The following is a 14,199-nucleotide window of genomic DNA, read 5'->3' as shown; positions in this document are numbered from 1 at the left end:
CAGCTAGAGAGAGATGAAAGTGCAAAAGTGGAGAGAGACAGACAGACAGAAAGGCTATGTTAGGAGAATCCCACACGCATCCTGTGCGCTGGAAATGACAGGCATTTGACACCTTGGGCAACCACTATAGCTCAATCTTGCTGCAAGGAACTCAATCAAAGCATCCTGACATTTAACACCGACTGTCACAGCGGCAAACCTGCCAAAAAAGGTCCCTGTTTATACTAATCTCACTGACAGCTTTGCAAACAGGGAGGAAGATCGCCGGGATGGGAACGCGTGCAGAATCACCCTGGCCGTCATGTAAGGCCGGTAGATTCTCACGTGGTCTTTATCGCTTCCAAGAAGGGCTGTATTCGGCACTTTGCATGGCACGCCCTTAGAAAAGACCTGACCTAGGCTGAAAATCATGAGTGTAGACTAGCACAAAGGACTCTTGGATTCTCCCGCGTGTGTTTATAGCACTGCAGCCTTGGCAGCCTTTGACACGGATGGGGTGATGCTGTTTCAATCCCAGCACAACCGTGAGGACGGCCGGGTAAGGGGAAGGGATGTTTTAAATCGGTACTAGCAGGGGCTCTGATGGGGTTGGCACGTGCCTCTCAAATCAAAGGACAGCAACAGCCTTGACAACAACACCAACAAAATCCCCACCCGAGCCCCTGATTTGGGGAGGTGACAAGTCTGACCCACCCGGGTTCTCAATCCTCTGGGCTGATGCATGTAAATACACTGCCCCAAATGCTACATGTCCATACTATCATAGCAAATTCAGGTTAGAGGGGACCTCAGGAGGTCACATCTAGTCCAAAACCCTACTCCAAGCAGGATCAGCCCCAACTGCATCATCCCAGCCAAGGCTTTGTCTACCCGGGTCTTCAAACCCTCCAAGAATGGAGACTGCAGGATGGCTCATTTGCAAACCAGAGCTGAATTGTGTCCCTTGCTCTGCCCCTAATCAAGGCTTGGAGGACAATTAATTCTTCAGACTGCGGGAGGACATGAAACATCCCAGGAGCTTTCTAGACAAGGCGAAGGGAAGGAGGCACGTCTCCACTTGAAAATGGAGCGGGGATTTCAGGAGGGGGAACATAACATCAGACTCTGGCTTGGAAAAGAGGCCTTGGCTGCCTTCTGCTGTCGCACTTGCTTGGGCCCCGTGCCAGCATGTCAGGAGTGTGCCTGAAGTAGCTAGCTGGCTCAGCGAGAAAGGCAGCAGCCACGCAGCAGAGAAATGCACCCTCGGCGGCTGGTTGAAGAGGAGAAAAGCTCCCCCCTGCCCCGAACTCTACAGGCCGGCGGCCCTTGCCCCGGCTGCAGTCCACAACCCGAGTCCCTCTCATGTCAGGAGGAGCAGGATTTGGCAGTGCATGGGCCTGTATTGCATTCAGCTCCTGACATTAATTGCTTTCTGTTCTGGCTGGGCTTCATCAAGAGACGGAGGCACTTTATCCAACATACATTCATGGCAGGGAGTGTTGCTTCGTGGGTCAGCGCAGGCGCTGGGTGACCGGGCTTTGAGGTCCCATTCGGTGCGGTGCTGCTGGCTCGCCTCGGGACCTAGCAGGTGACTTACGGCCTGATTTGCAAAGGTCCAATGCTGTCTACGCTCCCTGGACGCTGAGAATCAAAATCAGGTCATTAAGTCTTCCTGGGCCTCGGTTTCCCCCAGGCGTAATATGGCTATAACGACACCTACCCCGCAAGGCGCATGTGGTGGCTCATTTCATGATTGCAGAGTGCTTGGAGATGAATTCTAGTTGGTCTAATAACAGGTATCACCTTTGAACCAAGGGTTTTAGAGATGAAAGGTTATGCGAGAAGGGGCCAAGTTGCCTGATTTTCCCTTACCCAGTAGCAGCCTTAGGGGAGGGCAAACCGGGCCCCACACTTTCGGTGGCCCAATTTGGGGGCGGTGTGAAGTTTTTGCAAGGAAATGGTTCTAGGTATTTGCATTTTAACACTCAACTATTTATCTAATTCCCCCAAAGACTATTAAAAAGATCCACGATACAAATGTGGTGGGGTAATAGTGAGTCCATACTTCTAAGGGGCCCTGAACGACTCTCTTGCCCCAGGCCCCAACAACCCTAAGGCCACCACTGCCTTCACCCTTCAAACCGATTTCCTCCCTGCCTGGGTATTTCATTCAGGGTGGTTTCCTCCGCACGGGAACGAATGGGGTGCAGCCAGCATCCCATTTTTACCCTCTCCAACCAGGTTTCTTTCGCAACGCGTGTTTTTCTGAGCGGGGCGATATTTATGGGTCGCGTTCATCATTCCCACCTTCCTTGCCGTAACGTGGTGCTGGCTGCGGCGTGGCCAGACGCAGTGAAAAGTTCCCCGTCTAGGCGAGCGATCAAGATAACACCGAGAACTCCTGTCGCTGCTGACAGCTCCTTTAATACCACTCAGTATTGGAGGCGTTTTTCTCTGGGAAGGTGATTCTGCTTTTCCTTTCATGGGCATTCATGTCACGCGGCTCGCTTGCCAAAGCTGCCTTCAGCTCTCTTGAACACAACCATGCTTTACGCTGACAGCAGCATGGGGGCTGCTCTTGTACAAAACAGCCTCCCCGGAGACTTCCCTCGCTGCAGCCTTCTGATGAAGGGCCAGAGATGTGTTGCTTATAAGACTTGATTAACTTGTCGGCTGCGGCGTGTTTTGAGCGCGACGGCTTGTGGAAGCAATTTGCAATTTGTTTTTTGTTTTCCAAATGGGCACGAAACCAAAACACTCACAAAGTTTGAGGGCTGCATCCAAAACCTGATGGTTTGATTTATTTTCCTGAGGCCTTTCAACCAGGAGGAACCCTAAGTGGAATGTGCGCTTCTCCCAGGTCTGAAATGCGGCCACTTCTGGGGTGGAACGTAACAAGCAGAGAGCTCAGAAGCTGCAAGGGGCACACCCAAAGTCAGATACAAGAGAGAATGAACAGCTTCCTGGCTCCCTTTCCTAATTGCTAGACAGCTCTCCCTTCCTATATAGCACTACATTTCCATAACATACGTTCAGAGTTTACCCCAGGATTGCCAGACATATGGGAACAAGCTGTCCCATACGCTCTGTTGTTGCTTCCTATTAGGATCAGTGACACTCGAACAAATGCCTGGTTAATTTAGCGCCGGGTGTATTGTGGATCTTGCCTATATATGTCATGATTAGGGATCCTGGTTTTCTCTGATTTTAAAAAATCCCCAATTTTTGATTTAAAAAAAGTAACCCCAAATCCACATTTTTCTGTGATCTAAATGAAACACCACTAATATGTGTGTGTGTATATACACATATATACATATATATATACACATATATACATAAATACATATACATATACATACATATATACATATACATATCTACACACACACACATACTTACATATACATACATACATATATATATTCCTTGATTAAGATGAAACATCATACATACATACACACATATATGTATATATCTATATATATATACACACACAGATATATACACATATACATATACACATCCATACATATACACACACACATATACACACACACACATATATATGATGTTTCATTTTAAATCAAGGAAAATGTGGATTCGGGGTTACTTCTTTTTTAACTGAAAATTGGGGATTTTTTTTAAATCAGAGAAAACCAGGATCCCTGGTCATGATGGAAAAGAAAAGGATACCAGTAACTGTTTCGATGTTTCAAATCAACCTCCATCACCCTTCCTTTCCCTGCACGGTAACTCTTAGCTACGCTCCAACTTTAGCTCAGGCCTTTCCGTACTGTAATTTCTGGTTTCGAAGGTGGCAGTGTTTGGGTTGCCCGGTGAAACGGTGTCAGTAATTCAGATTAAATTAGGCTTTGGTTAGGTGGGTAATTCATCATTTGTAGTATGACAACAATACCCATAATTACTGCTCTTATTGTTGCTCCTGAAATTCATGTGCAATAAAGGGATCTTAATATCATGCCAAACCTCACAGTTAATTTAGGTTCCATCTCCTTTCATTTATTCTGTAATAAACTAATTAGTTCACATAATTCGCCATTGAACGTGCCTTCGTAACAAATATATACATGAATTAGCCTATTACACAACAAATGAAGGGAATCAAAACATGAATCATTTGCAGGATTACATAAGGAATTATTATCCTCTCCCGCACACATGGATGCGGCCATGGTCGTTAGTATTTCCTTAATGATTTTATTATCCGGGGCTTCTGGCTGCAGCGTCTGACTTATAGCTCTGCCTGGACCGGAGCATTGCTTTCACTTTGCTAGGGAGACTCCAGCGCCGCGTGCCAAGTTACTTCCAAGCCTGCAATTAATACCAGCTGGCCCAAAAAAGAAAAAAGAAAAATCCACCCAGCACTGCTGCCTAAAGCGAGGCACCTGGATCCATATTTAGGCAGCTTAATAGGGGGCTCGGCTTTCTGAGGGGCTGCTGGGCTGTTCACCATGCCTTCCAGCTTCAAAGGGAGCTGTGAGCACTCATCACATTGGGAAGTCAGGCTTCACGAAGGGGTGTTGTGCCTCCACACGGATTTGTGCTTCTAGGCTTAGGCAGCCCCATTGGAAGTGGCGCTCCGGGAGGGAGAAGAGACAGGGCCCATCACACCAACTAAGCGATCTCTTGTATGGACCACGGACTTTTTTTATGCAACATGTAATGCATTTCACGGTGTATAAATGGAGTTTGGAAGCGCAATTTTTAACTCTTAAAATTCAACCTTAACTTATATGCTGTATCACCATCCTCGGCAAGCAGTGCTCAGCTGGCATGGCTGGGCTCGGCGCTTGGCAGCGCTGCTCCCAGCTGCTTGCAGGATATGGGGTCAGGCTCGGCTGGTGTGGCCCCATCCCCTGCGAGTAGCTCTTCCTGGGCTGTGCCTTGGCTTCATCTGTTGCAAGCGGCACTGTTGAGTGCTGAGCCCAGCACCACTTGCAGGCACTTGCTTGGCTGGCATGGACCCATCCCCTACAAGCGGTACCAGGCTTGGTGCTCAGCTGGCACGGCCCAGGCTGCAGCACTTGCAGGGGCTGGGGCTGCACCAGCCAAGCGCTGAGCCTGGCCCCGTCCCCCGCGAGTGGTGCTGCAGCACACGCCCACCTCCCCAGGTGCCAGGCCCGCAGGCACCAGTATAAGTCGACCCCATATTTCTGATCCCAAAAGTTAGGTCAACTTATACATCAGATCTACAAAATTCCTAACTTTTGGGATCAGAAAAATGGGGTCGATTTTTACACTGCGTCAACCTATACACTGAGAAATACGGTAGCTGGCTTGTTACCCCAGGAGGTTGTAGAGGCAGGTTGGGTAACAAATGGACTAGGACAATTCATGGGTGAGAGACGATAGATTCATGGATGATAATGTATTAATGACTATTAAACAGAACAGCCAGGGATGTACCCTCTGGCATCTCCAAAGCAATGATGGTAAATGCCAGGGCGGGTGAGGCTCCAGACATGCCTCATTCATAGGGTCTCCTTCTAAAGCTGGGCTCAGCAAACTATGTCCAGGGGGCCAGATCTGGCCCATGGACATGGGGCGTTGGCAGCAGTCGCTGTCCCGTGCTGCCACGGTGGGACGCTCTCCTTGTAACGTGGAGGCGGTGGCTGGGTCCTAGCACTCATCGCAGACCTGAATTGGGTCCCTCCAATTTGCAGCCTAAAACGGTTGCTGACGACTGCTCCAAACCATCCACCCCTGATGCTGCTGCAGACACAGCACTGGGCCTTGGGCTGACCTCGTGTGGCACTGCTTATGGCCTTATGACCAGCCTGCAGTAGGGCTTCTCGGTAATGCAGTTCCCACAACGCTGAAATCTTCCGTGGAAAACCACTAGACCGACTGTATCGCTCGCAACCGTCTCTTCAAATGTCCAGGGGTTCAACCACGACAATGCAGCCACCTCTAGGACGGAGCACAGCAGCTTTGCAACCGTGCACAACCTTTGACTACGCAGCTTAGAATAATAAAGGAGTAATCCAAGACCCCCAGACTGCTGTTAGCCAAGCTGGAGACCTCCCGTACGCCTCTTGCAAAAAGCACCGTGGGGTTATTATTGGCCAGAACGGATGAGGACCTTGGATCTGTCATGTCCTACAGACAGCACGTCTAGCCACAGCCTGACTCCTACCCCCTATCTGGAACAAAGAAGTCTATGGCCTTTGGACATCACCAACCAGACTTCCTGCCTTATTTCCTTGGAGGTCTCATCTAAATGCTGACCTGGCCCACCCTGCTTAGCTTATGAAATCTAATGAGAACGCAGCTCAATAGCTCTAATTATTAAATGCTTTCTATTTCCCAGAAATTGTTCTCACTTAGTACTTCATGCCTTTGGTAATACTTTATACTCCCCATATTCTAGCATCACTTTTCAGCCAAAGCCTTGACTCCTAAACTACCCCTTTATCTGCAGTCACGCTCTCCGTTTGTGAAAGCCAGCTATCAAAGCATTCAAGGGATGCGGACAGAAGAAGAGTGTCAGCTGGAAGTGCATTTTAGTATTCTGACGGCCCGAGCAGCGTTATTAAAACTAAACACAAACCTCTCGGTATCTGAAAGCGGGATGTCACAATGATCTATCTATTCAATACCAGACTTCGCTAGACCTCTGCTGTTCCCAGAGGACTCGCCGCAAACCTTGGAAGCGCTCTGCGCTAGGAAATGTTTTCTTCCCGGGACACGTTTCTCCAGCGCATCTGGGCTAGTGTCTGCTCGGGAAACAGGGTGGAATGCATACATTGCGGTCCACCAAAAATTCCCAGGAGGTTAAAAAGCAGCATGGACTAGCACGGAGAATCTGCAGTGCATCCGTCCCCGTCCTTCCTCTGTAACGAAGTCGCGGCCGAGCGGTGTGAGGCTCTGAGAGATCAGTCCAGCTCGGCCAAAGTGTAGACCCAACAGCAGGAGAGGGATACTGCCTATTGGGATGACATTCTCCGATCTGCCTACCAGCCTGATTTTTATTTCCCTCCTTCTCCCATGCAGCACACACTGCCCATTAGGAATATTAAAAGAAAAAAAAATCAATGAGGCTGCTCTTCTCTTGACACATTCAGGCACCCAAGTAGTTTTCCAAATGGAAAATAGTGGATGCCTGGGCCCCATCTGACCCATTCTGGATGGGTTTTTTATAGAGACACCAATACCAGCAGTAATGTAATTCAAGCCAGGCCATGAGGCCAGCATTTGAGAGCTGACAAACTACATGCAGCAGGCTATTTTCATTGGGAGCTAGGCTCCTTATTGCTCTCAGATTACAGAAGACATTTTTTCCCATCTATTTGAGTCGGTCTAATAAAAAAGATATCAGATTTACCCAAAAGAACCCTGTCTGCCTACAAGAATAGACAGGGATGTTGAAAAGGCAATCACATGGCTTAGAAATGCGAAGAGGTAATTATTGGCAATTAACTAAATTAAAAGGGAATCAAATAGGAAAAGAGAAATAAGCTAGACAGGAATGGAAGGGCGCTGATGAGAGGAACTGAAGGGCATAACCCGGGGGGGGACATCCCTGTACGTCAGAAAGTGGAAGGACCAGATCATGTGATGAAGCTCAAACTTTGCAATACAGCTCGCCAAGAGGGATCTAACACCAGGTCTCCATCCAGCCAGGCACACCTCTTCCCTCTTCATGTCATTAGCTAAGCCGCAGCGTCCCACGCAGTTGCAAATGCAAATAAACCGCATACCCACCTTGTGGCATCTCCCTAAACCTCACCACGACATCACAAGGTCGTATTGCTGCAGCAATGCGTATGCATGAGCGCCCGTCCCCTGCACGCCCGAATAATGTATTATAATTAGCTATGCCCAACATGCTACCTCCAGTGACGGGGAGCAAAACCGAGAAGTCAAGTCCTTAAGAAGAGTGGAGATTTGCCTGCTACAGCTCTGGGGGGTTTTGGCCTAGGAGATGAGAGCAATTTAGTTGTATGGGATTGTCTTATTAGGGAAAAATGGTGCGGTCTTTCCGTGGGTAAGCTATCACGCAGCAACTAATACAAGATAAAAACCAAGTGGCAAAGCAGCTTGTTGCTTTTCCCCCGGTTAGTGGGTCAAGGCCCGAGCGAAAGTCTGGTTTTTGCTCTGACCTGCTAAGCTGTGTTGCAAATGCTCTGCTTGGTCCCAATGAGGTTTTACTGCACGTTAGCTAACACAAGTTAAGGACACACCATGATGACATGCTCCGGCTGGGCAGATGAGCCCTGAATATAAATCCCCCAAGAAGTCCCGGTTGCTGGCATCAGAAGCAATTCTGCTAGTCAGAAGGGATCAATCCCAGTTTAATTAGGGGACTGTCTATACCGGGGCACACGGGGAAAGTGAAGGCGAATCAACCGATGGCATGAATTTAGAGCGGATTAGTTAAACCGCATTAAATCTCTGTGTGGACAATCTTAAAGGAGCCTTCACCTGATGCAACTTCATTCAGTTTGGGATTTTCAGTTTAGTTCTGAGTAAGAGTCAAAGAGTGCAACCAGCCCCTTTTATAAATGGTTTAAGTGAAGCCAATGCACCTTGTGGGTGCAGGAAAGCCCTTTGCTCCTTCCGCACCTTTAACACAGGTCTGGTGGACAAAACATCATCCAGATCTTAACCTTATTCACCAGGCTCATCGTCTTTCGGGCTTATCCTCACAGAAACTCATGCCAGAAAGGCAATTGATTTCTCATGTATGGAGAGAAGCATGCGTCAATACAATTAAATCAGCACAGGTGCGAATTTGGAATAAGAGCGCCTATGCACAGCCTTGTTCTGAAACAGCCAAAGGTAGGAATTACAAGTGAAAATTGATATATAGACCATTGCTGTGTAGGTTATTTCTGAGAAATAATGGCCTTATGACCATACATATGACTTTAAAGCGCTGGTTCTCACCTGGGATGCTGCGGCGTGCCTTGAACTCCTTTCAAGGGTCGCCACGCAATGAGGTAGGCAATCGGGATTCATAAGATAAACCCAGAGATTGCAAAAAAAAGGAAAACAGTCTGACCTGGTGTGGTCTTTCTGAATTTTTTACAACAAAAGCATTGCTCTATTATTATTTTTTGTAGTCAACAAATGAGTGACAGCGATAAGGGGCATTTTCCAAGGGGGACCTGGAGTCTAAAAAGGGCGAGAACCACTGCTCCGAGCTAGAAAGGGCTTGATTGTCTGCTCTACACTTTGCAGCCCTTTACCCGACGTGAAGCGGATGAAGAACACTTCAGCCCGGGGCAGATGATTGCAGACGGGGCAGGATGACGGGGAATCAGGCTCAGCCTCTGAACATGCAGCTTCCCATAGATATCAGAGCCAGAAGGTCATCTGAGCTCCTGTGTTATGACCCCCCTGCCCTCCCCACCCCAGACCAGAGAACATCACCCTGTAATTCGGAGATTGAGCCCTTATCTTGTGGCTGAGATGGAGCATATGTTTCTGACTGATGTCCCGTCAAGCGATGAAGAGCCTGCCAAGCTATTCCAATGGTAAATGACCCCAAGCCCTCAAAAATGCATGCCTTGCATCCATCTTCGGCTTCCAGCCACTATATCACGTCACACCTCTGTTTGCTAGATTAAAAAAAAAAACCCTCTACAATCAGCAACCTACTCCCCTTTCTTAAAATGCACTGAAAACAAAATAATGGCATCATTTGCCTCTTTCCAAGTAGCACACGGGTTAGCCTTTGGTTCATTTACTTGACGTGCCCCCTCTATTTACCGATTGCAAGCTATTGCAGGCAAAATCCATTTTGCAGCTAAAACATCTGCTGAAAACCCTCCAAGCAACAAGGAAAGAAAACTGTTGGAAAATCCTACCTGAAAAATAGCTATCCAGGCATAGCCAATATTATCAAAATTAATAGCTCCATTATGTGGGTTCACATCTCCTGCCACGCATACGTTGTAATATTGGTTCCAGTTTATGCAGGCATTTCTGTTGCTGAATTCTGGGTTATACAAATTTTGGGTGTAGGAGTCCATGCTCAAGGTGCACTCCACTTTGTACTCCTTGTTGTTTGGGATATTGGAGCATTTCTGCATGCCGTTATCCCGATGGGACGAGCAGATGAATGGATTATCCTCCCCGTCTGGCTGATAATACGGATGCAGGAAAGTTAGGTTATATGTCCTAGAGGGAAAGAAAAGAAATGGGAGAGAGAATCAGTCTCCTTCCTTGCCCTTTCCTTCAATAGCAGGAGGGGCGATGCCTTGCTCGATCCGAGCCCAAGGTGTCATTCAGCACGGGGTTGGGGGCATATCTAATAAGGGCAATATGGGAGTAGAGGAACGCCACCTAAAGTGAACTGCTCTGAACGGAGAAGACATACACTGGAGTGGGGACAAGGAAGAATGAAAAAAAAAATCCCTCCTCATGCTCACCAAGTATTTCCAAGTTCCTAGATGCCTATACCGGTCTAATCCCACTCCCTGCAAAGTCAGTAGGAGCTTTGCTACTGATTTATTCTTCCCCAGGATGTTTCGGCCGAAGGCAAAGAGCATTCGTTGGGGGCGGAGGTCTGGCCAACTGTGCAATTTTTTCTCAGGGGAAAGGCTGGGAGCTGTATTGCTTGCAGGGTTTAGAGGCCAAATGGGAAAAGCTATGGGAAAGGGAGCCCAGGGAAGACCTAGGACCCCACCACATCATTGCCTTCCCTAGCATTTTACGGATGGATTTGAAAGACAGCGCTAATACCTAGGGCCCAGCCTGCAAATAACCTGGTCACACCAATTGTCTGGCTTGTGATTTCTTATCATTTGCAGGATCAGGGCAAAGAGCAGGGGAAATCGTTAGGCATCCTGACTAATAGCGGTGGGACTCTTAGGAATCCGCTCTGAAAACCTGAGGAGCGGCAGAGCCCGAATTCCTGCCCAGGACAGGAAACCAGCCTGCCGGAGATTTTCATCTCGGCCCGTCCACATCCAGCCACACACAGAGCTTTTCTTGGGCCCGAGACAAAAAACATGCACATGGATTGCATTCAGATTTCTTAAACCTAGGAGGAGAAATATGTAACTCCTACTTTCTGTGAATCGAGAAATCTCCGCTGTTACCTTCTTGGCGGCTGCCTTCCCATTCGGTGTCACTTTTGAGGCTACTCTGCTGAAAATACTCACATTTTTTGCATCTGTCCTATAGGTCTCAATCATCCTCCCAAAACCTGAATCTCATGCCCCAAACCTGAGGTTACAAACCCATTATTGCCCTCCTGGCTGCCCTCCCCTTTTGCCCAGCCCTCCTTTTTCAAACATGGCAGTGCTCATTGAAGTGCCTAAGTCCTTTTGACTGGGTTTCCGCTCCAGGGCCTTGCACAGACAAGCAGCATCACATGTCTGCTGCTTCAGACTGACTTCTGGACCTGCCGGGGTCTTATCTACCACCCAGAAGGGCTTGAAATGCGGCCAGAAGTGCTTGGAGTGTCTCTCATTTCATGAGCAACTAGGAGTAGGGACAGGGAGATCCCACAGGGCCAAACACGGGAGCCACAAAACTACAGAGAGAAAGCTGGACTTAAACCATCTCTTTTATGGTTCTTAAAAAAGCAGAGGAAAATGCTGGCAACAGAGGAAAGTTTTGGGCACCAATTTAGCATGCATGCTGCCCATTCAATGAGCCCGATTTCCACTGGTGTTAGTGGGTGTTGTACTATTCCTCCAGTGGGACCGGATCTGGTCCTCAACCAGTTATACCACTCATACCTTAAAGCTGAAGTCATCTCCGTGCCTCAGTTGGGTCCAACCCTCTTTCCACCATATCCCCCCCCAGCTCCGGGATTTCAACAGCTACAGTTTATCCGACACGATCAGCCGGACACGGTATCATAATAGTCCCCGATCCTCCCCCATCCATCAGCTCCATTCCTGGAAATGTTGTCCGGGGTCAGAGGGCAGGAAGGCATTAAGGGTAAGCCTGATTATAATTATTCATTGGCAGTGGCAGGGAGGGTTGCTATGAGCAAGGATTAACAGCCTTACAGGAACCCAGTCATCTGCAGTTTGCAAACAAAGCAGGCCGTGGATATATCGCAGCTGCTGAGCACATATCAGAAGAGGACGAATGCTTGTAGATCGGCGTATTTACCTTTGCACAGAAGTCAAGTGAGTGGAAAAAAAAAAAGGCTGAATGCAAATGGGCCTAATGCTAACGAGTCACCGTAAAAATGCCCAAATCGCTTCGGCTGGCTTTTGTTTCAGCTGGGAGACCCGTTTCTTTTTGCAATTTGAGGACCAGTGGACAGGGTAGACTGCCAGGGCTCCCTGCCCTTCCCCAGAATATAAGAATTTACTGGATCAGACCCTAAGTTTGATCCAGTCTCCTATTTGACACAATTTTGCCCAGTCTCCTATGTTGCACAGTGGAAGTGAGGATCTCAGGTACTCGGGGGCCGTCCAAAGAAGATTATGTCCAGTCTCCTACGTTGCACAGTGGAAGTGAGGATCTCAGGTATTTGGGGGCTGTCCAAAGAAGATTATGCCCAGTCTCCTATGTTGCACGGTGCAAATGAGGCTCTCTGGTACTTGGGGGCCGTCCAAAGAAGATAAGTCCAAGCACAAACATCAGAGGAGTGGAAGTCTGAGTCTAGGATCTTGGAGATGGGAAGTCCAGTCTCCAATGGGTCCATTTTTGGGATCCTCACACAGCTGTCCTGCAGAAGCTCCTCCGATCTAGGAGCCGAAATAGCACTTGCAGCATTGCCAATGTAGCCTAGGTGTTGGATCTACGTACAGGGAAAACCTTGAGCTCTGGTATCTGGGTCTGCCGTATTTCTCTTGGGACAGCCAGGGTTGCAGCACATGGGAGTGTGGCCACACACAGGCACATGGCAAATGTCATGCTGTGCAAAGCAGTCTATAGAGTAACAACCTCCTGATCCCCTTCCTGGATGTCTGGGTCCCTGCCTATGAGTTACCCAGTTTATTTTTTTGGGGGGGGGAAGGCCTTGGGCACCAAGCATGGCTCCCCAGTTATCTCAGAGGCCCTGCCCAGATACAACATCCTGGTCCAGTCATCCCCGGACCCACAGCCTTTTGCCTCAATTAAGCTGGGACCCGATGTCCACTGGATCCCGGCAGGATTTGGAGGATGCCTCCGAAGCAGCCTCATCAGTTCACAGCTTGGAGGACGAGGTGGACGTGGCGCTAAGGCTCCCTGAGCCCCAGGCCCCCCCATCTCGAGCTGCAGCCTGGCCCAGACCGGCGTGTAGCGCTCGAGCTCGTTGGCTTGAATGCTTCTGACAAACAGGATTTCCCCCCTCCCATGCATCCCTTTTGTGAGAGAAGTGACTTGTGCTTTTTTCCTTGCAAACTTGGCACTGAGATGCTCCCGGCAGGCACGGGGAAGGTCAAGCACGGGCACGAAGCAGGGGGATTGCTTTTCATGCCTCGCAGTTATCACCCGAGAAGCCTTGCCCGCAGCCGCCTGGCTTTAATGACATGCCTAATCCTCACTGCTCTCCCATAATTACTGGCTGCAGATGGGATGCCTGCTCGACTGCCCGCTGGTCTGTGCTTTTGATTTTTTTTTTCCTAGGAGTTTAAACTGAGGATTTAAATCAGCGGCTGACACTGAAGGATGAACAGCACCAGCCACAGTTGGGGACAGCAGCAAGCCTGGCTGTGTCTTCATGCTTCCCTGACCTGCTCTCTCGATGAGCCTCATGTCGGACCCATATCCTCCCTCCTATTCCACAGCTGTCGTTACTCCTTGGTCACAAAACCCCCTTCCCCTGACATCCCTTTCCCCCAGCTCGGCCAAAGTCTCATCAGTTTTGACATGCCCACCCATGCAGTCCATCATCTCCAGCCCCACCTCAAGTTTCCCTGCCCCTTCCCTCAACCTGGCTCTGATAGCAGGAAGCCACAGTGGAGACCCAATTCACCATCTCCTCCCCACCTCTCCTCTTGAAACGCCACGCTGCTCCCTTCTCCTTCAGGTCTTCCTGTGCAAGGCATCAGCAGCCTTGCAAGGAGGCAAGGGTGAGGCTTGCTATAAGCTGGGGGGTGTTCACCAGTGGGTACAAGAGGATGGATGTTCACCAGCGGGTACAAGAGGATGGGCGCTCACCAGCAGGTGCAAGAGGATGGGCGCTCACCAGCAGGAGCAAGAGGATGGGTGCTCACCAGCAGGTGCAAGACGATGGGTGCTCACCAGCAGGTGCAAGACGATGGGTGCTCACCAGCAGGTGCAAGACGATGGGGGCTC

At 49.1% G+C, this 14,199-nt stretch overlaps 1 protein-coding gene across 1 annotated transcript in view; it reads right to left on the bottom strand.

Annotated features, from left to right (window-relative positions):
• Positions 1 to 14,199, bottom strand: part of CACNA1H (calcium voltage-gated channel subunit alpha1 H) — a 400,429-nt gene that overhangs the window by 135,684 nt on the left and 250,546 nt on the right. Inside the window, exon 7 of the mRNA XM_025204646.1 lies at positions 9,816 to 10,128. Coding sequence (XP_025060431.1) covers positions 9,816 to 10,128 — 313 coding nt within the window. The remainder of the gene's footprint in view (positions 1 to 9,815; positions 10,129 to 14,199) is intronic.

The sequence above is a fragment of the Alligator sinensis genome, unplaced genomic scaffold, assembly GCF_000455745.1.
Source record: "Alligator sinensis unplaced genomic scaffold, ASM45574v1 scaffold1283_1, whole genome shotgun sequence".
NCBI lineage: Eukaryota > Metazoa > Chordata > Crocodylia > Alligatoridae > Alligator > Alligator sinensis.
Note: the sequence above shows the minus strand (reverse complement) of the source record. Positions and strands in the feature narration are given on the sequence as shown.